At 39.1% G+C, this 22266-nt stretch overlaps 2 protein-coding genes across 2 annotated transcripts in view; one reads left to right on the top strand and one right to left on the bottom strand.

Annotated features, from left to right (window-relative positions):
* The window catches only part of vps13a (vacuolar protein sorting 13 homolog A), a 36169-nt gene extending 23205 nt beyond the window's left edge, over positions 1–12964 (top strand). Inside the window, 22 exon segments of the mRNA XM_029439204.1 lie at positions 580–648; positions 1653–1785; positions 1979–2036; positions 3087–3258; positions 3841–3988; positions 4195–4341; positions 4517–4598; positions 4702–4771; positions 4904–5018; positions 5135–5248; positions 5474–5619; positions 5739–5820; positions 5935–6048; positions 6327–6402; positions 7254–7417; positions 7511–7556; positions 7717–7840; positions 8421–8535; positions 10693–10778; positions 10923–11046; positions 11139–11213; positions 11753–12964. Of these exon segments, the coding sequence (XP_029295064.1) occupies positions 580–648; positions 1653–1785; positions 1979–2036; positions 3087–3258; positions 3841–3988; positions 4195–4341; positions 4517–4598; positions 4702–4771; positions 4904–5018; positions 5135–5248; positions 5474–5619; positions 5739–5820; positions 5935–6048; positions 6327–6402; positions 7254–7417; positions 7511–7556; positions 7717–7840; positions 8421–8535; positions 10693–10778; positions 10923–11046; positions 11139–11213; positions 11753–11830 (2338 nt within the window). The 3' untranslated portion in view covers positions 11831–12964.
* Positions 12965–13015: 51 nt separating this feature from the next.
* On the bottom strand, positions 13016–20789 carry gna14a (guanine nucleotide binding protein (G protein), alpha 14a). Its single transcript, XM_029439211.1, has 7 exons — positions 20338–20789; positions 16599–16783; positions 16121–16275; positions 14665–14793; positions 14412–14541; positions 14153–14306; positions 13016–13862 (listed from the first exon to the last, which is right to left on the bottom strand). Exons 1-7 carry the CDS (start codon positions 20456–20458, stop codon positions 13672–13674), a joined length of 1065 nt encoding a protein of 354 aa, XP_029295071.1. The 5' UTR covers positions 20459–20789; the 3' UTR covers positions 13016–13671.
* Between the last annotated feature and the right edge of the window lie 1477 nt (positions 20790–22266).

Consider the following 22266-nt stretch of genomic DNA (forward strand, 5'->3'; position numbering starts at 1 on the left):
GGATCGACTGAAGATCGTTTGGCTCCACGTACTATATTTTTGTAAAGCTGCATTTAAGATTTAAACAAAAACCTTTTGGAGGAAATTCTGTTTGCTTGGTACCAGTTAACTTCAGTTAAAGTTAATGCGTTACATTTCCTACTGCTTTATTTCATAATATTTCAGTGCTTCTCTGGTATAAGTGTTTGAAGTTTGATTTGTATTATGTTGCGGATGTGCCACACCCGCCTTAAGATGAAGAAGTGCACAATCAAGTGTAAACAGATCAAAGTAGGACGTCTGCCAAAGATTTTTCATTTGAAGTTTTCTGCTTATTTCTATCTCAGTTTTTTGTTTTGTTTTCTGAATGAGGTATTTTCATAATACTCACTTTGTAAACAGCAGGTCTAATTTTACCAACAAAGTAGCATTTCTTCATGCACAACATTGACATTTGCATTTCATTGTATTTTGCATATTTGCTGAATGACGATGCTCTTTTCTCTTGTTGCAGCAGCTTTAAACGGTTTCGTTAATTATATCTAACAGTCCTTGTTTTTGCTGATAGCGATTTGTGTTTGTGTGTTGTGGGTCATGCAGCGCTCCGACAGATTCCACGTGGGTGGCTGACGAGCTACTCGACCTCTCCTTTTCAGGGGAGGAGGACAGGTAGAAAAATATGAATAAGGGGAAACTCTTCTGACACACTCTGAACTCTGAAAAAGACGGATAACTAAGATTCTGAGAAAAAGATTGGCCTCAGATAACTAGTATAACAGCGAGAGGAGGAGGATGACACCAGGTGGAAGAATGAACTATGGCATAAAAAACACAATTGACTTGGTGTAACATTATTGGGGCTAACGTCACAGTCACTTCAATGTGGCAGCACACTTGAGCGCAGAGTGTTGTCAGATCAAGAGTTCAGGTAAAGATAAGTAGAAGACGACTGCTTCAGCTCTGATTCTGGTGTGTCTGTGTAATCTGCTCCTCACCTTTACCAATCACCAAATATATACCGTATAGGCCTCGTCAAAGAATGATACCCTAAGACTTTATTTAGCTGTAATCATTATACTTTTCATGGATTTTAAACTTTATGTTTCAAAGCCGGCATCCGCTTTGTCACATTGTAAATGATTTATTTATAAATTATTATTTATACACCTATTGCTGCTGGAAATGTACACCGATCGACTATTGAGGTAGAGTAAAAGGAGCAGGTTAGACGACACCCTAAACCCATTTACTCATTTATTATTATGTTCCTCTGATCTCTTGTCAAGTGTTAAATCATCTCTCCTGCTGACTGGATGGGATTCTGCCCGTGGAATCACACGTCCTGCTTCCTCCAGTAGTTCTTCTGCTGACTACCTTATCGAACCTTATCTCTCCAGCGGAGTAATGGGGACTTTTTCGGTGTTTGGCCGTCGTACTGTCATATGCTGTCATATTTCTGTCTGTTGATGGGAATTGGTTGTAGTTTGTAGTCGGACAGGTACTTTGGATTGGATGGTTGTCATGGCAGTATAATTTTGGTGGCTGGGCTCTTGTTATACTGTGCCGTCGTCTTGCATTATTGGCTTTCTGTCGTCTCAAATGAGTGGAAAAAAATGTCTTCATTTTAAGTAGTTAGAAGGTATGTTACTGACATATACAGTGTGTGTGTGCAGCTCTCAGAAGGAGGCGGAGCACGAGGAGCTGGAGGCTGGGAAAGCTGTGCACTACACCTGGACTGAACCCACTGGGTCCAGAGAGCTTTGCTGGAAGTGTGCTGCTTACAGTGGGAAGCTGAAGAGTGAGGAGGTACTGTGCTCGGCCTGTTTGTGGTTGAGGGATTATATAGTAATTATACATTTTAACTGACACCTTAACTTAACCTTTACCGTGTCAAAAGTTAAAGGTGTTTCTGAATGGGCCTTTGCAGCTGATGTGTTGAATGTGTTTTACATGTGAACAGAAATGATGTGTGTGCGTTTGTCTGCTCTTGCATCTTTAGGACCTGCGAGTTGACATGAACAGTGAGGGGAAACTGTTTGTGATCTCCTTTTATGAAGGTAAAGTACAAGGAGCTTGAAATTAAATACCCAGACATTTGAAATGATCCTGACAATTGCCCAGTTTATTGTCGGTGCTTGAATTTTGCCGTGTAGGAAGAACTAAGAATTGCAATTGAATTAAATTGAAAATATGGCTTTAAACCCTCATTAATCATAAATCAAAGACTTACGTTTCTAGCCAGAAAAGCTACATTTCAGGACAGTTGAATTCTTCATACACTGGCTGGAGCTCTAGTTCAGACACATTTTCATTACGCTGCCATCTCCTGGTATACCGGATTATCACAACATTAAAAAAGCAAAAATAAAAGGCTCACAATAAATACATAAGAGTCATATTAAAGGTTCCTGGAACATTACTTGATTCAGCACATTTTTAAAACCTTAACTGGTTGACGGTGGAGAAAAGAATCATTTATATTAAGATGATCATCACTTATAAAATTGGTACCAAAGTACTTAAGTAGTTATTTTTCCTTTCTAAGAGAAACCCATAGCTACTTTACAAGAGGTAGCTTGACAGACTTCAGACCTTTTCGAATCAATAGCCTAACGGGTAAAGACACTTTCCTACAGTGCAGCAGTGGAATAAACCCAAAAGTCTTAAAGAGTGGCCTTAAAGAAATGATTACAAAGTACCGTGTAGGATATTCCATTTCCATTTTAAATGTTTAACTTAGGCTATAATCAAGATAATGAGATCTTTTTGACAAAGCTACCCTGCCACCTGCTACTGCCATTTATATGCTGATTGTATTCGTCTGCACTTGCTGTCTTGCTGCTATGCTTCATCTTGTGGTGTGTTAAGTGTTAAACTAGACGACCACAAGGGAAATGAGCCTTTGTGTTTTAATGTGTGTTTATCCTCTGTTATTTTTAACGTATGTGAAGACGGCAGTGCAGTGCTATGTGTGTTTTATTAATCCTCAAATACATTGAATCAATCATTCAGTAGCAGCTTTAGGGACAACATGCTGTAAGTAGCTGATCCTGACCTCAGTGGATAAATAAAGTGTGAAATCATTATGGTTTATTGTTGATCCAAAGGTCTCCAGCGCGTCCTGCTCTTCACCGAGGAGCAACAAATCTACAAGCTGCTCTGTGAAAGCGAGAAGGCGCAGATGGCTGAACAGGAAATCATCCTGTCGCTACAGAACGTGGGCGTGTCTCTGGTCAACAACAGCAGCGGCCAGGAGATCTCCTTTATTGGGATCACGAGGTAGATAAGCAGCAACATACACATGTGTGCACATATTCACATGTAAAACCCGGCCAGGTTTCCTACATGTGCGCTTGCTTGATGATCTTAATTGTAAACAGCCTAGATGCAGTTATTGTCCCGCTGAATGTATTGTCTCTTTACACACTGTCCCTCAGCTCGGCATCAGTGACAGTCAGCTAAAAACAGGCCAAAGCAGCAGTCTCTGTTCGTACAATTCACTCAATGTCAGATAAACTGAAGATCCACTTATATCAGAGGAGGGTGATGTGTGGAGTAACATCAGTAACAACTGAACTTTTACCTATAAATCATGTAATCATAATACTGCAGTATTAATATATGTGCTGTAATGTAGGCCAGTCCTGCTTAATCCTGTAATTTAGCTTGTTTTCATTTTCTATTCTCTTCGCTCTTTAATGTTTTTAATTGCAGTCCATTTGTGCTGATGCCTTTTTTTTAAAGTTTGATGTAAAGCACTTTGAATTGCCTTAATGCTGCAATGTGAATGTATATTGAAATAAACATCCCTTGCCTTGCCTAATGATTTGACACTCTCTGGTTTTTCCTTTCTCGTCACAGCTCTGATGTGGTGTGGGAATTAAAGAAAAAGAATCGGTGGAAGACTCTGAGCACTAAAGAAGCTGAGATGCTGGAGAGAAGATTCAAAGAGTACAATGAATCTGGACCTGTAGACCACGCCATCGTTGACCTGGAAAACAACTTCCAGGTTAGAGACCAAATACTGTATACTCAGCTTTTCTGAATATACAAACTAGTAACAAGAGATTGATACATTTTGAAAATTGTGCAAAGTAACGAAAGCTGTCTGTTCCGTGTGACCCATGTAGGGTGTACAGGTGGTTGATTTTTGAAAATAATCATTAGTTGCAGGCCTATTTGTTGAATAACGTGGTGTTTATAATTGTCCTCCAGGTGTCCTTTACTCCCAACGGCGTGGATATGTGGATGCTGCAGCCGTGTGATGCTCCTCTCAGGAGGCACTTCCTGCCTGGGGTGAAGGTGGAGTGCAGCGTCTCACCACGACAGAGAGCCTACCGCGTCCAAATCCACCGCATTCAGGTGAAGTCAAATATAAACAACATGTACTCAAATATCCAGTTCATCTATGTCCGTATTACGGGACTACAAGTCAACCAAAAGCCTTCATCGGCATTTTTCCATCAATGCATCTTGAGTCCTTAGTTTCTTTTGTTCCTATTCACTAGCTTTAAGTTTGCATCCTTTCCTCCTACAGATCCAGAATCAGCTGCCAGGAGCCATCTTCCCCTATGTCTTTTACCCCGTAAAACTGCCAAAATCTATCACCATGGACGCAGGTCTGTTAATCCACTGTGTATGTCCTGTTAATTTAAAAATGATGTGCTGTTTATATGCAGTGTTTCAATCTGTAATTGTGTTTCGTTTGAATTCTTCTTACAGAACCCAAACCTTTAACTGATATCAGCATTGTCACCAGAACAGCAGGGCACTCTGATATCTCTCGCATCAAGTAATTGTTTTCTCCTCTCACTTTTCTTCGCCCTAAAAACACTTTCCATGTTAGCCACATGCTGGCGTATACATTCCTGGGTTACGTGTTTTCTAAATTGTGCTCCAAAATGGAAATGTCTGTCCCCCTCAGGTACTTCAAGGTGTTGATTCAAGAGATGGATCTGAAGCTCGATCTGGGTTTCCTGTATGCCATCCTGGACCTGTTCACACCTGAGAATGCCAGCTTCATGAGCTCCGAACAGGAGGTCAGATACTCGCATATCCAAAATAGTATAGTTTTCATTGACTTGAAGAGTCATTGAAATCCATTCTGACTTTTGTTTTCTGTGCCAGTTTAACTGTGCTTGTCTTGTTGTTCTAGGTGGAGTTGTTTGAGAAGGACATAGAGTATATAAAGACAGAACTAAACCACGTCTCTGCTGCTGACACCTCTCCCATCAGCCTCTATGAGTACTTCCACATTTCCCCCATCAAGGTTTGTACAGTACACAGTATGGGCAGTATGTATGTAGGTAATGCTACAGCATAATTATGAGAGGATGATTTCTTAATTCAGCCCAATATTGTCATCTCTGCAACAACACCACAAGTGATGGAAAGTCAAAGGAAATATTTACTGTTGAAACGGGGAAGAAAACATGAATAAAACGGCACCAGATGATATAAACAAAACACATTTCTATGTTTCTTTTATGTGCAGCTGCATCTGAGTTTCTCTCTGAGCACGGGAGGAGAAGACGGCCTGAAGGAGAAGCGAGACAAAGAACTCATTCCTGTCCAGTCCCTGAACCTGCTGCTGAAGAGCATCGGTGCCACACTCACAGACGCCCAGGACGTCGTCTTCAAGTACGAACTCGTGTGAAGGCTGAAATATGACGAGACATAAATCGCACAAAGCAGCGGTCGTGTATCTTTGTGTGATTGGTTGTTCCGTGCTGCATGACTGAGTCTGTCTCTGATTTCAGGCTGGCCTTCTTCGAGTTGACCTTCCAGTTCTGCACCACCCAGCAGCTTCAATGGGAGGTCATCAGACATTATTCCAAGCAGGTAACACACATGCACAATGACTCAGAAACGGTGGAAATGTTTCCATGTGTATGAAAACTCAATGAGAGCCTGGCTACCAATCAACGTACCAATTTTTATATATGCATATTTCAGGCTATTAAGCAGATGTATGTGCTGGTGCTGGGCCTGGATGTACTCGGAAATCCTTTTGGGCTGATCAGAGGTCTGTCGGAGGGAGTGGAAGCCTTCTTCTATGAGCCTTATCAGGTAGGAATGTAACACAAGTACTGTTGAGGGCGAAAATAATGTATCAATGCTGTGGCATTTAAAAATGACTGCTCACTATTTAAGGTGGACAGGTACATGATAGTCCATCTTTGAATATATTTTAGGACTGAACAGCTATTAACAAACTTTTGACTATTCAAGATGAGTAATGTAGAAAGAGATCAGCATTAGGTCAACATTTTCATAAGTACATCCCAACAGTGCAGACGGTGTCTTTATGTCTTCTTCCTGTTTAACTGTTATCGTTGGTCCTCCAGGGAGCCATCCAGGGGCCTGAGGAGTTTGTTGAAGGAATGGCTCTTGGGATGAAGGCTCTGGTGGGAGGAGCTGTGGGTAAGTTATGGCGCTCATATGTAAATGATATCTATAAAAGGTGTCTGATCCATTTAGCAGAAACCGGAATAAGATGTCTGCAGTATACAGTCGATACGTACACTCTCTATTCCTCCTTGGGTTGGGTTTTGGTTTCAGCTTTCCGTGTAGGTCAATGATATATTCAGAACTGTGTTATTTTAAGAAGTATGAGACATGAGATCTATCACGACTGTGTCTACATTCAAAAGTAAACCTTTCTGTTTTCTCAGGCTTATGATTAGTTATTGTGTGTTTCTGTTGATGGTTGTGGGGTTTGTCAATGTCTTTTGGAGGGTGAGTGGTGTTCAGTGTAGTTTGTTCTTCTATTTTATTAATAGGCACATAAGAGTGCTGCAGGGATGACGTATCTTTGTAGGCCAACACAGAATTTAGCATCGCCCTGGTTCCCTTAACAAAAAGCCAGTGGGATTTTTCCATTGGATTTTGGATTATTGCAGAAAATAAGATCTGTGGCAAACAAAAGTTTATGATATTTACACGTTTTGTTCAGCGAGATAATCTTCACAAATGAACACTTTTATGATTTTGTTTAAGCGTAAACGCAATCGCCAATAGTAAAAGCTAATGTTAGGCCATGAACAAACTACACCACACGACACCCCAAAGCTTCTTAAGCTTGTGTTTACCAGAGTCCTTATGTCCGGCATCACCAAAAGAAGAAGAATGCCAACTCATTACCAGGTGTTAGGGCTCAGTCCTGCAGCACTCTATTACGTTTACAGTAACAGTTTCTCCCAGAAGAGACTTGTAGAAAGAAACAGATATATTAAAGACTGTAATAACTATAAAGACTCATATCTGCCTTCCAGGGGGTATCGCAGGTGCGGCCTCCAGGATCACAGGTGCCATGGCAAAGGGTGTTGCTGCCATAACGATGGACGAGGAATACCAGCAGAAGAGACGAGAGACTATGAACAAACAACCCAGTGGCCTGAGAGAGGGGCTGACCAGGGGTGGAAAGGGATTAGTGTCTGTATGTACTCGATCAGCCGGAAATATACCTTTGACACGTTTTTAGAGAAGGTACAGCAGTGACCTTGGTAACATTTGTGTGCTTTCCTTTCAGGGTTTTCTCAGTGGGATCACAGGGATTGTTACCAAACCTATTAAAGGTGTGTTGAGTTAGTGATAACATTTGGCTGGTGCTGATATGAAATTGAATGTCCAAAATGGCATAAAATCTAAATATCGGTAATATGTTTGTGGAACAGTGGACCGGCTCTGTTTATTCCAGGAGATCTTCACTTTTCATAAACGTGTGTTATTTTGCAGGAGCACAGAAGGAGGGTGCAGCAGGCTTTTTTAAAGGTGTTGGGAAAGGTTTGGTTGGTGCGGTTGCCAGACCTACCGGAGGCATTATTGACATGGCCAGCAGCACTTTCCAAGGGATCAAGAGGTATGTTCATTGAAAGAGAATATGAGTCGAAAACTGCACTTTAAAATGTAAACAACTATCATTATTTTTCTTTATTGGTGCCTTTTGTGTTAAGTTCAATAAAATAATTTTGGAAATAATTTCCTTCAAAGCTATTTGTTGTATTTTAGCAGAACTGAGTACATTTTAATATCTGTTTATTTATTCCAAGTAACATTTTTATCGCGATATTCAACAAAGTTATCGCATATATTCCTTAGAAATGAACCATTGTAATGTATTTTTGCATATTTGCTAGTTTTAGAAAATACAATTCATGTGGTTTAACACCAACGGATTATACAACCATAGTATAAGTAAAAAGATAATTATTTGTGTCACATGTTGTCAGATAGAAATCAATTAAAGTGGTTGTACAGCCGGTGATTGGGCCATGGCAGAAGTTATTTAGATCTGAGTTATTATTATTATTATTATTGTGAATGTTTGCAAGCCTTAGTGATATTGTGAGTTTGCAGTTATGGAGTATATATCTGTGTTTTGTGTTCATAAGGAAACTGTTTCTAAAAAAATGCATTTGTGGGATTTGTCTCTATTTCAGGGCAGCGGAGACGTCACAAGATGTTGCCTCTCTGCGTCCTCCCCGCTTCATCCACGAGGACGGTGTCATACGACCATATAAGGAGAGGGAGGGCCTCGGCAGTCAGATGCTCCAGGTATGACAAACATATCTGCATCATCAGTCAGACCTGGGCAAAAAGCAGTTGGTTCATCATATTTTTAATTTAACTGAGATTAGGAGAACTCTATGTAACGTACGCTTTGATACATCTTTTATTATTTGTTATAGGAAAACTTCTTCTTCTTCTTTCTTCTTCCTCTTCTTCTTCTTCTTCTTCTTCCTTCTTCCTTCTTCCTCTTCCTTCCTTCTTCTTCTTCTTCCTTCCTTTCTTCCTTCTTCCTTCTTCCTTCTTTCTTCTTCTTCTTCTTCTTCCTTCTTCTTCCTTCTTCTTCTTCTTCTTCTTTCTTCTTGTTCTTCTTGTTCTTCTTCTTCTTCTTCTTCTTCTTCTTGTTCTTCTTCTTCTTCTTCTTCTTCTTCTTCTTCTTCTTCTTCTTCTTCTTCTTCTTCTTCTTCTTCTTCTTGTTCTTCTTCTTCTTCTTCTTCTTCTTCTTCTTCTTCTTCTTCTTCTTCTTCTTCTTCTTCTTCTTCTTCTTCTTCTTCTTCTTTCTTCTTCTTCTTCTTCTTCTTCTTCTTCTTCTTCTTCTTCTTCTTCTTCTTCTTCTTCTTCTTCTTGAAGTTGCACTTCATTTAAGATACGAGCTTTAAACTGTGGGTCACTTTTTTGTGCTGACATTACGTAGCGGTCGGACTGGATGGAGTTTCTGCGTACGAGTTTCAGGTCAGAGCTACACCAGCTAATAGTAAAGAAATACAGATAGGTGACAAATTAAAGTGTTGAAGTTCAGAACTGCTTTAATGCTCCGTTGTAAAGATATTTCCTCATTTGGTGTTTTGACGATGGTGATGGAGAGCGCAGCCCGAGACCTCAGTTGGGTTGATATCTGGTGACTGCAAAGGCCGTTGCATATGATTCACATCTTCACATTTTCATTCTCATCAAACCATTCAGTGACCCCCCCCCCCCCATGCCTGTTTCTCGCATCGTTTCATTCATGTTTTTCCTTTAACTTGTCACCCGTCCGTATCACCAGCTTTAGACCTATGTTAGGTTTGTGTGAATGTTGATGTGTTAGATTATTCTCCACAGTACTGACACGAGTAATACAAGTACAAGTCTTGACAGCAAAGCAGTTGGACGGACGCAAACTTAACTGGTATTTAGACGAAAATATAATGACATTTACAACGGCATGATTATTAGATAGAGGGAGGGCATCGGCAGTCAGATGCTCCAGGTAGGACACAAATATCTGCGTCATCAGATCTCCACAGCCAGACTTGTGTGTATTGTATGGTTATGTATTAGCGACTGATTATTCTCCAAATTAGGACTGTTTTTTTTTGAGAAAAATCTAAAGACAATATATGATATTTACAGCAGGATAATTGTTTGATAGAGTGTGTCAGTAGCTGTCTGGGTGGAAACAGGCTTTGGTTGTCTCTGCTCTGACCTTGACTCTTCTCTCCTGTCGTGTCCACAGAGGAGTTTGGCGTACAGTGAAGGGCGTAGCACTGGCTCAGAGGATGAGGGGGATGAGGAAAACTAGCTAGAAGCTAGCAGTGACAGCTGTAGTGTAGCATAAGTGCTCTGTCTGTACCGAAGTTCAAGTTTGATTCACTTTTGGAAGATTTAAACAAAGCCAATGAAAAGCATCTGAGTAATTTAAGAAATGTTTTTTATTTCTATCTTTAGTTGTTTAGTAGCTTGATGTGTGTTTTCTGAGTGTCTTTATATTTTATTATTTTAACGCCATCACTCTTTTCTTTCATCATTTTCTCTCAAGCCACTAAAGAAACATTTCTTCTGTTTAGATATTCATTCATTGTCAGACAATCCTCATAATCATTTTTGACTCGTCTCATGTCTTTATTTCTTAATGTTTGTTTTATCATTCTGTCATTCACTTCCCTCTTGTTCTCAATAAAATGTTCACATTTTGAACTTCTACCTGCCGACGTCTTTGTCTTTGTTTCATCCCATCTTTCCTCGTCGCCCCACAACATTTTCATTATTTTTGCAGCTCATGCTTATTTACAGAATGCAGTTGTTTGAAAATGTTTTGAACGCACTTCTATATAACTTGTCGTGGAACACAGACGTCATGTTTCAGTCTAATTCAGACATTGAGATGTTTTTCTTTAGCTTTGCTGTTTGTTTAAATATTTACTCGCTTTCTCACTTTCTCTGCAGAAAATTGAGAATGGACGTTTTGCCAAGTACAGATACTTTGCTCATGCTAAGGTCAACGAGTCCGACTTCCTCATGATCACCAAGAGGTGAGTTTAGTTTGTTTGTTTGTTGCTTTTCAGCTGCTTTCTCATATTCCAGTTGTGTGTGAGTTTACATTTTGTTTTCCTATCATGTTATAAACACGTTTTTGTCGCTTTCCTAAACTTTTTTTTATGTGGTTTCTTTTCCAGGGGAATATTTTTTGTGACCAAAGGCACATTTGGCCAGCTGACCTGTGAATGGCAGTATCTGTTTGAAGAGTTCACCAAGGATCCAATGATTGTAGAGGACCGCCGACTCCGCATTGAGGCCAAGGTACAAAAGTACAAAATAAACAGATTTATAGCAGGCTTTAAACAATAATTTAGCAGATTATTGCACTAAACGTGTTGTCTTGTGCACTGCAGGAGAGAGTGAAGTCTGTCTTCCATGCCAAGGAGTTTGGGAAGATCATAAACTTCAAAACTCCTGAGATAGCCACGGTGAGTTGACAATTTCGACTATAATATGCTCCTATTTATATATATTTATTCATATATATTTATTCATATATCTATCTATTTATATCGGAATCAGAATCAGAATTTGGTTTATTGCCAAGCAGGTTTTCACATACAAGGAATTTGCTTTGGTGTGTAATGGTGCAAACATAAACACAGCAGGAGAAAATTAAAATAAGAGCATATATATTTGTATATATATTTATATGTATTTGTTTATATATATATATTTATATATATATATATATATTTATATATATATATATATATATTTATATTTATATATATATATATATTTATATATATATATATATATATATATATATATTTTTTTTTTTATATATATATATATATATATATATATATTTATTTTTTATATATATTTAACAAATGATATTATAACAAATATAATATATATTTGTATATGTATATATATATTTGTATATATGTCCGTCATCCTGCAGACACAGTAAATTAATGTATAGAAATGAGTACTAACTTTGGTTCTTATTTATTTTCAGTGGGTTCTTGCCAGACTGGACGATGCAAGAGAGAGTTTGCCCAAATACTGACCCATCAAGAAGAGCGGGAAATTATAAAGAAAAAAAAGAAGAAAAAAAAGAAAACGCACACAAAGGGTGTGTGTCAGTGCCTTTGTTCTTTACTGCATGCTCCTTTTGTTTACCTCCATGTGTGAGTCTTAGTAAACGAGGCTGTATGCTGACTGTTCGTGTGTGTCGGGGTGAAAGACTGCGTGAGTAGTGTGTATGTTTGCATGCTTACAGAATTAATTTCCCACAGAAGCTCAGAATGCACTGAACCAAACTTAACTTCACTGTCTTTGCTCTGATTTTAATCATTTATTTTATGAAAACTGAGGCAGAGTCTTGAATTTACTAATATATCTTATCTGCTTGGGTCTGAAATGCTGAAATTGGAGGATTTCCAAGCCTTTAGTTTGCCATACTAAATCAGAACACTTCAAGTAACTAATTGAATTCAGTCTCAGTTGTATTAGACATATTAAAGTTGTGTTTGGCTGTAGCAGCTACACTATTACAGTGCAACAGTTAGTAAGAACATTGAAGCCAAATCAACCCTAGTTGTTGTAGCACATGTAATGTTGTACACTGTTTATTTTACTGGATTATATAAAAGGGAAACGCATTTAAATTTTGAGCAAGGCTCTATAACACACATATTTCAAAATGTGCTGTTTTACAAACCTCTGTTTTCTTTTATTGTCACCTAGTCTCTTATTTTTCCTCATTTTTTATACATTACTACAAGATGAAGACTGTTCAGTGTGTGATGTAGAGCCGCATGCTATTTTTATACCATACTGACATGTCATCAATCTGCTGTATATTGATCTAATATAGTATCCTATGTGTATATAATCTATCCTCACACAATAGTCTGTATTATGGCGTTACAGATTGTGATTTTTATGTTTTTATACCACACATATGCAATGCCAACTATGTTGATGAATTATGCAGAGAAAAGTATATTTAAAAGAAATGAATGCTAATATTAACCGCTGCTGTTTACTGGGATGTATATTTTAAAGGTTTGCTTCGTTTGGTTTGGGGTGCGTCGCAGTTTAATACGACTGAACATTTCTGTTGCCATCGATGTTGTTGTCTTTATGAGCAAAGTGTTCACTGCAGTGGCTTAATTTTGTTTTCCCCCACTGTTTTCAAAAAAATAAAATATGCGTTTCAAATGTACCTCTTTGTACCAAGGAAATCACGAGCACACAAATCACACTTTTCATTAAGTAACTATAAGTGTTTATTGAAAATGACCATAAATATAATTTTCATTTCTCCTGAGAGGAAACAGTTGAGTGGAGTTTTCCAAAGCACAACTTGGTTTATTTACTTTTAAATAAACTCCGTGGCTGTGCTGACTGTCCTGAGTAAAGAAGGCACTTGTGAGCAAAAGCAGAATCGGGTGGCTCAGTGTTACTACACAATATTAAATCACAGAAGTCCAGACTTAAGGGACTCTTACAGCTATTGCATGAGCAGCATTTATATACTTGGATCCTATTTCTGATAACTGCTATAAATACTATTTAAAAAAAAAAAGGTCAATGCTATTACTTCACACTAATTGTCACATAAACATTTCTTACAGCACATTTCTATAAAGGCTTGAATGGACACTACAGTACACAAAGAAACTGCATTTCAGACACAACAACCTACAGAAAGAGTATTTTGGTTTTATCTGTCACATGTTCATATTCTCTTTGGCTGGATTTTTACAGGCACAAAAGATAATATTTCAACTTTTGCATTAAAGTAACCACATATAGTTTCATTGGATCGAATTGTTCTCGGTTTTGACAGCCAAGAAAAAGCACTGTAAAGTTTTGTTTTATGTAATTCTCCTATCATGGCTCTCCTCGTGCCTGTCCTCCTGCCCCTCTTCACACCAGATTAAACTCTTCCAGGTTGTGTCTCAGGATGGTGTCTTTCACGGCCACAAAGACGAAGCGGATGTTCTCCGTGTCTGTGGCGCAGGTAAAGTGAGGGTACAGCTTCTTATCCTTGGCCGGGTTTTGGTCTTGGTACATTTTCAGGATGAATTCTTGAGCTGATGTCACATCTTGCTGAGGTCCTACAATTCAGGGTCGGTATTATTTCAATATGTTTTCAGTAAAAAGCAACATTGAAATGATTGGTACCTTTTGTTTAAGATTTATTTTAAAGAGTCAAACCTGTTCTGTTTACAAATATAACGAATATAACGAACGAGAGTCAAATTGTACCGCATCAGGGAAGTTTTTTAGCCTGCCCTTATTGATATAAAGGGACAAAATAATAGAAACGCCCGTGAGTATGCAGGACTGTCGCATTAGACTCGTTTCAGCTGGGTGAACCTAATAAACCGGCTAAAAACGAACTCACCTGTGAATTCGGGGAAGTAGGTGGCTATATGAGAGTATACGATCTTCTCCTTGAGGATGTCTGTCTTGTTGAGGAAAAGTATGACAGAGGAGCGCATGAACCAGGGATAGGTTATGATGGTTTTGAACAGAGCCTTGCTCTCCTCCATACGGTTCTGAAATTAATATTGCGTCACAGAAAGAGGCAACAATGAAGACGCATCTTTAAACGAGGGTCAAAGTCTGGAACATGATCTGCTGCTGTTGAGCTGAATTCTCACCTCGTTGTCACACTCGGCCAGGACCTGGTCGTACTCGCTGAGCGCCACCAGGAAGATGATGGAGGTGACGTTCTCAAAGCAGTGGATCCACTTCCTCCTCTCTGACCTCTGACCTCCCACATCCACCATCCTGTCGTAACAGCCAGTCCCAACAACAACAACAGAAAAGGTATGCAACGTCACCTGTGATGCCTCCTGTTCCAATGCCACGTACTTAAGCTGTTACCTGTTATACTGGTATGTTAAGTCTCACCTGAAGATGACATTCTCCATGTCAAAGGGGTATTCGATGATACCGGTGGTTGGCACTCGGACTCTGAGGATATCCTGCAGATCAGGCAAATAAGTGGGTTGAGAAATTCGATCCAGGTCGGTGAGATAGCTGAAAAAATGAGAAGAGAATGAGCTCAAGGAGGGAAAATAACTGATTTGGGGGGATTTTGTGGCTATTAAAACGGTTAGAAAGAGACATAACATGAGAAAAACTTGATAGATTTTAACATAAAATGAGTTAATATCAGAGTTAATACGCATTGCATGCATCTATTCATCGTCACTTAAGTACTGTAAGTATTGGCACTGCATTTGTGACTGTCAGTTAGTGTGACATAGAAAGTGAAACCATTGAAAAAGAGTTTTGCTTTTGGCTAGAAGTACAAATACAGTGTATTTTAGTACAAACTGCATTTGCATAGCTAAAAATAGCAAGCACGAGCTAAAAACAGTTACTTTTCTTTTCCCTTTTTATCTGGATCATCAGTAGCTTCACAAAAATCAGGATCTCTTTTTTTTCATTTTTGTTCAGCTTTGAGCAGGTACTCATCCGTGTGGTCAGAAGGGACACCTTCTGTGCTTACAGTGTCTTTTTGAACTTACAAAACATGGCAGCTGGATTAACACAGCAAGATACAGGAGGTGGATTTTTATATTGTTTTATCTCCCAAGGTCTAAATGCTCAAAGCCTTCCACATCACACACAAGGAAAAAACATCTGCTGGAGAAATAATGAATCCTTTATTTCTTTACTTATTTATATAATCAGATTTGAATATTCTAAATGTAGAAATGCAGGAATCAGTATAAACAATAGCCAACATAATAGTTTTGAATTGAGGTAAATTCCCTGCAGGTTGCTAATATATATATATATATATATATATATATATACTGTATATATATATACTGTATATATATATATATATACTGTATATATATATATACTGTATATATATATATATATATATATATACTGTATATATGTATATATACTGTATATATATATATATATACTGTATATATATATATATATATATATATATATATATACATATATACTGTATATATATATATACACTGTATATATATATATACACTGTATATATATATATACAGTATATATATATATATATATATATATCCTGTATATATACAGGAAACAACACCAATGCCCTCGGTGTCTTCAAACAGCCCTGCACTATTATAATGTGATGCAAACCCTGCAACAAACACTCCCAGTATAATACTTGAAGCATAATGTATTCATGGCGACTGTGCCAGAGATGTGTTGGACTCACCTGTAATATTTCTAGAGCTTATTCCTTGTTCCTGCTGTTTGCTCTAACCCCTGTGATATTTGTGGTAAATATTTGGCAGAGCTCTGAGTGCATATTATTTAGCAGCAAGTCACAAATTGTACGTCTAATTCTCACTATTTGGTGGAGTCAGACAACTGGTATTCCCTGCGTCGATCGTAGCACGCCTGTATCCCTGCATCGTCCCACAGACTCCTGACGGCCACCACGAGGCTTTGCTCGAACTCCTCCACCTTATCCACTTCCAACTCCAGGACTAAGTTTGCATGGCTCTATGGACAGACAGGCAGACAATTAGAGAATAGTATATACTTTATAAAAAAATGGCGTAGTGTGCTCATTGTCAGGTTCATACTTGTATTTTGGGTTTCTACTAGAACATGTTTATGTCATGTTATGTCACTTTAAGCGCCCCTCCTTAAAAAAGTCTTACAAAATGACTTTGACCCCATGCATGTGGGGTTGGAACAGTTTATAAAGGGTTAAACAAAGACAAAAAAAATGAATGCATAGAAGAATTATCCCAAATGAAGTCAAAAATATATTTAATAAGTCCTCACTGAGAGCGGACGCAGTTTGACTCTGACTGTAATACCTTGTTCTGTGGATCAGCAAATGATATTTCCAGCGCCTCCATGGCTCGGCTCATGGTCTGTATGGACATGACGATGTTCTGAAAGACCAGTTTGGCGTAACTCTTCTTGTCCTCTTCCGTGTATCCTCCTCCGTGGATAATCCTCATTTGTTTGATAAAGGTACTCTTTCCGCTCTCTCCAGTGCCTGTTGGACACAGTGAGGATTCAATCCTGGCGTATTATTCCACATTGATGTGTCTGTTTCTGTGCAGCTTGTTGCTAAAGAGTCAAGTTGAAGTAAAATACTATAGTATAGTCTGCTTTGTATTCAAACACGACATACACACGACATACACACGACATACACACAACATACACACGACATACACACGACATACACACAACATACACACAACATACACACAGGCCGGTCCAATACGTTTAATGACAACATATTCTACAGTACTCCATTGTCCACTAACTGTCTTTAAACACACACACACACACACACACACACACACACACACACACACACACACACACACACACACACACACACACACACACACACACACACACACACACAGTTATGTTCGTCTTCAGCTCAAGCTCCTTATTTTCTCATTCAGACCACATGATGCTGAATCTATTTGTTTAACAAATGTGTGTTTGTGTTTGTTACCAGACAAAGTATCCAATGTTGAGTGTAGTGTGTGTGTGTGTGTGTGTGTGTGTGTGTGTGTGTGTGTGTGTGTGTGTGTGTGTGTGTGTGTGTGTGTGTGTGTGTGTGTGTGTGTGTTCTCTGTGATGACTTTGAGAGGTGCCAGCAGTGTTCTGGTTTCCGGGCTGTTTTGCATGACGTCATGAATACTTGAGTCTTCCCATCTTAACAAACAAGGCCTAGACAAATTTTCTGCATTTGAATGCATCTTGTTTACAAGTCAAGTTTCTTGAAAATGAGGGGGGTTTGGCCAAGACAGGCAGGTAAACTCTGAGATGGAGGCAAATGATCCTGCGTGTCTGCTGTGTTTTACTTGTTCAGAGACGCCTCACTCTTCAAACTCTGTGTGCATCCTGGATTTTAGGTCTCTATTAGTATTCATGTGAGGTTATTAAATTTAGTTATTTCAATGGTTCGAACATCAGACTTTTCTTTTTGTTTCTCTATTTTGGAGCAGATCCGCGCTGTTCATTAGTATCCGAACAGAACGGATCCACACAGGCTCTTTTATTCCTCTCTATGTTTATATAAAGATGAATTATTCAATCATTTGATGATTTACAAATTGATTAATTAACTTACTTATGCTCATACAGAAGTCATACACCAACGTGTGTAGAAAGAAGCAACCAGCGTTGAGTGTATACGTTTCTAAACTAAGCTCTTTGCAGTTATTAAGATGGGACATGCTACCTGATGACTGAATATTATTGATATTTATCACTACATTTCTTTTTTCTCTGATTGTTCTCCCCCAGTAATACACATTTAAATGAATTAAAAACACATCAAAATGATTCCTAAAACCTATTTCACTCATAAATATAATTTGTATTTATCCTGGTACTACTCAGCCTGTACAAACTGTTGTTGTGTCAAGACTGAGAATCTGTGATCAGCGACATCTTGGCTTGAGTTTGGAGGAAGATGCTGTGGCTGCTAAAACACATTGCTTAATTATTTTAAAAATAATTCATGCTGCATTTTGGAGGGTTGTGTAGGTCGCATGTATGTTTATGTCCATGAAAATGTGTTTATTTGTGCACATTTGCATGTTTATGTGTGCGTATGTCAGAGTGGTGATTTACAGTTTCCCTGTGATGAATGATGAAACACACACACACACACACATACACAGACACACACAGACACACACACACACACAGACAGACAGACAGACACACACACACACACACACACACACACACACAGACACACACACACACACAGACACACACACACACACACACACACACACACACACACACACAGAGACACACACACACACATTACTGAGTTGTCTTTTTTGTTCTTGCTCATCAGACAGTTGAGCCTTTGTACATCATTTCCCGAGCCCATTGACTTGTTTCTGTATTTTTGCACACATTTCTTAGAACTTCCCAGCAGCTCTTTCAAGTAACTGTGTCATGCTGGGCCGTCGTGAACTAACGCAGCATGCACTGTACCAGAATCCACATCATGTTGAATGTTAAGACCCGCCAACTTTTTCAGATCTTATCCATCAATTGATTTGTGGGTCATCTACCTTTGAGCCGAGAAAGTACATTTCGAAGCAAATTAAATGGGATATATAATGAATTCGGTCTAGCCCTTTCTAAGAGAGCAGTGGAGGCAAACCTTGTCATGCATGCTCAGGGCTTGATTTGCATAACTTTTGCATGAGGTGCACCCGCAGCAGCTAGTTATGGCTTCCTAACACCCCACTGACCGAGGCCTTGACAGTAGCCCACTGTCCCTGAAGTGCTCCCACACTGCTGCAGTAAAACGGGTTGTGTCAGAGCACCGAATGAAATGTGAATCCTTTTTGGATGCCATGTGGCAAGTCCCTGATCTGTCACACGGTATCATAGCACTGAAAGAGTACAAATCTGAGTTCAATCCTTAAGTCATTTGTCAATCGACATCAGTCCTTCTGAAGTGTCTTGTCTGCCTTGAGCAAGTCGGTGAACTCATACCAGGAAGTAATGTGTGTACGTCCCTCCTTCCCTGTGACAGGACAGGTACAACACTTTTATGAGCATCAGAAGCGTCACACTATTAATATACCTATAAAAGATGTTTAAACATCACAATCATGAATCAGGACAACTACCTTGAAAAAGTCACATACATTTTTCCCCCTCACTATTTGGTTTTTCTTTACTACCTTATTCCTAATAATAATAATGAGATGAGGCTGGAGTTTATGCCAACATAGGGAGAGAAAACGCCCACATTTCTCCAGTCCATCATGGAGCAAACACATAAATCCTCCTGCACAGCTCTCTGGCGGAATTTAACTGGAAATATCCTGCTGTCAGAAGCGAGTTTCGGTTTCTGTAGAAATGTTGACTGGAAATGAGCTAACGTCCAAACACAATATCATCAAACCTCTCTCTCTCTCTGCATTTGACTGTTTTCAGTATTTCTGTGGCGGGAACTAAATGAGTCCAGTAGACTAAATTAATTAAGGTTGAAAACTCTCCATGGTGCGTAAAATCAATGAATGGCACGGCTATGGCGAGCAGCTGCTCACACCCTGAACGCTCGGGGTAAAGCCAGTGCGCACTGCACCACATCCGGAGACCAGAAAGAGGAATGAGGAGAAAGGAAACGTAGAGAACAGTTAGAGATAAAAGTTGTGCCTCCTCATGACTTTAATCCTTGATGCATAAATATCGAACCCATCAACAATCTAAAATGTTTAAAAAGATATCCCTAATAAAGTGTCAGTCTATTCCTGCATTATAAAATATATTATGATTAAAATACAGTTTAGTCGACAGGCTGCTGGCCCACCTGCCATGATACCTGCATGTCCAGGTGTGGTCAGGAAGCAGTGAAGTATTCCATAAAAGGAAAAGTTTTAAGAGCTTTGAAAGATTATGTCATGGCATGTTGGCCGGACATTTGGCACAGTTAAGATAAGGATGGAGTTTCACCCCATTAAGGGCATATTTATAGTAATTTACCCCAGAGTGTCGCTATGTATACTGTGTAACCCCCTCCAGGTTTGATCCCTGGTCAGTGATGCTCACCTAACAGCAGCAGCTTCAGCTCCCTGCGAGAGTCCTTCTTGTCTCTCCGCAGCTGCTTCTCGATCTCCTCATTGATCCTCTGGTTCTCTTTGTCCTCCGCCGACACACAGCATCCTGCCATCGCTCAGACTCACCTGCTGCCTCTCCAACGAGCCCTCTGCTGTCCACGTGAAAAGGCTGAAGGCTGTGCAGGTGTCCGCACCGGCTTCTCCCCTCGCTCCCCTGCGCTCACTTCACAAAGTCAGTGGGAAAAGACGCAGAGCATCTTTAAAAGTGATGCTTTCTTCTTCCTCTTATAAATGAGAAATGCAGTTTATTGAGGAAGATTAAGAGGCTACTTTCTTTTTTCTTTATTATTGAATATTCCGCGGCTATATAATCCTTCTTCTTTTTTTTCAAGTCCAGATATATATATATTGTTAAGAATAAAAGGCGTTGACCCTCTTTGATAAGGTGCTTCGGCTGGTGTGAAGCAGGAGGACACTTGTCGAACTTTATCCAGCCGGCTCGGGAGGGCGTGGCACTGGCTGCAAATAGAAAGGGATACAATGGGACGTTAACATTCACAGCAAGCACCCTGTGTCGTCTTTACCCCCACAGAGATGACTGTGACATGATACATGATGAACTATTGAGTAGAGGCACTGGGTACGCCTTAATCAAAGAAAGCTGCAAGATAAAAAGACAAGAAAAGCAGGAGACATAGGCCTGAGTTCAAACTGGCGCTGATAACTGGATTGCCAGCTGCAAGTATCTTTCTTATAGCCTGTATCAAACATCCTCCCCATGTCTTCTAACGGCCACGAGGGGTCAGGAAGGTGAGTGAGTGCATGGACGAGTGTTTGAGTTTATGAGAAACTTTGCATTGTCAACACATGTAATCTTGTAATGTTACAGTATGCATGCAGTGACGTCAAATTATGAAAACATGAATTCATGTTCATATGAAAATGAAAGCTCATGAACATAAAAATAAGATAAAAGTTTCGCACTTACTGCAATGTGAATGTATGACTCTAGATGACTCAGACTAGACTCAGTCTGTGGACCTGCAGAATACTGTAAATTGTTTTCACAAAAGTAAGAAAAAAACTCTTCTCATTCTCTCAACATCTCATGTTCAACTGAATGTGTGTGTATAACCAGTCCTTGTCATTCACACATTAAAATAGTTTAAATAATTATGATGTTGAACTTTGAAAAAATAACCACAAGCAGTCTTCAGATTTTTTTGTGCAATTTACTCTCTGTTTATCCACACGTGTGTCCTCTTTTTAAACATCGTTCTCAATACATACATTTTAGAGAAGTCCAGTCAACTCTGTGTCATCATGATTGCTTTGCAACAAGAACATTTACAAAAACAGAAAGACTGAACATGTTATCATCAGCGGGAACAGTTAAGTACAAAGATTTCACTTTTCTATCGAGTCGATCAGGGAGGATCTGTCGGCTGCTGTATTTATGACAATGCAATTGTCAACACAATTCCTCAAATCTGACTTATGACAATTTGTTTTTCTGGGAGAGATCATTTAGAATGTGAACATCAATCTTTATAGGACATAAAAAGCCATGGATTTTATGAAATGTGATGACATTTCTTGGAGTTCTTGCTTTAACTTCAAAAGATCAAAAGATGTCTTACATCTTAATCAACTTTATTTATGGTGGTGTTAGAAGTTTTAAACCAGGAAGTAAACAAAGTCAGGTCCCTGCCAAGTGTTCCTGTCTTTCTAAAAGTATTCTGTTGTCTCTATTTTCTCTTTTTGAGCATTTCAAAAATACAGATTACCTCAGATGACAGGGGGAAACAAATGAATTAACCTCTAAGGGGAGACATATCAAACGTTATAGAGAATCACATCTGTTTTCACTTTAAATACATTTTCAGTGCTAGACAGAGGTTTGTAGTACAAAGTGGAGTTC

Source organism: Cottoperca gobio, chromosome 9 (assembly GCF_900634415.1).
Source record: "Cottoperca gobio chromosome 9, fCotGob3.1, whole genome shotgun sequence".
Lineage (NCBI taxonomy): Eukaryota > Metazoa > Chordata > Actinopteri > Perciformes > Bovichtidae > Cottoperca > Cottoperca gobio.

What these genes read in the sequence shown, in the direction of transcription:
- gna14a (XM_029439211.1), bottom strand. Translation starts at nt 20,458, where the DNA reads ATGGCAGGATGCTGTGTGTCGGCGGAGGACAAAGAGAACCAGAGGATC. An exon ending in TTGTCTGACTCCACCAAATA is followed by an intron (nt 14,794 to 16,120) that starts GTGAGAATTAGA and finishes TCATTTTTTCAG; the next exon opens with CTATCTCACCGACCTGGATC. An exon ending in TGGCCGAGTGTGACAACGAG is followed by an intron (nt 14,307 to 14,411) that starts GTGAGAATTCAG and finishes TATTAATTTCAG; the next exon opens with AACCGTATGGAGGAGAGCAA.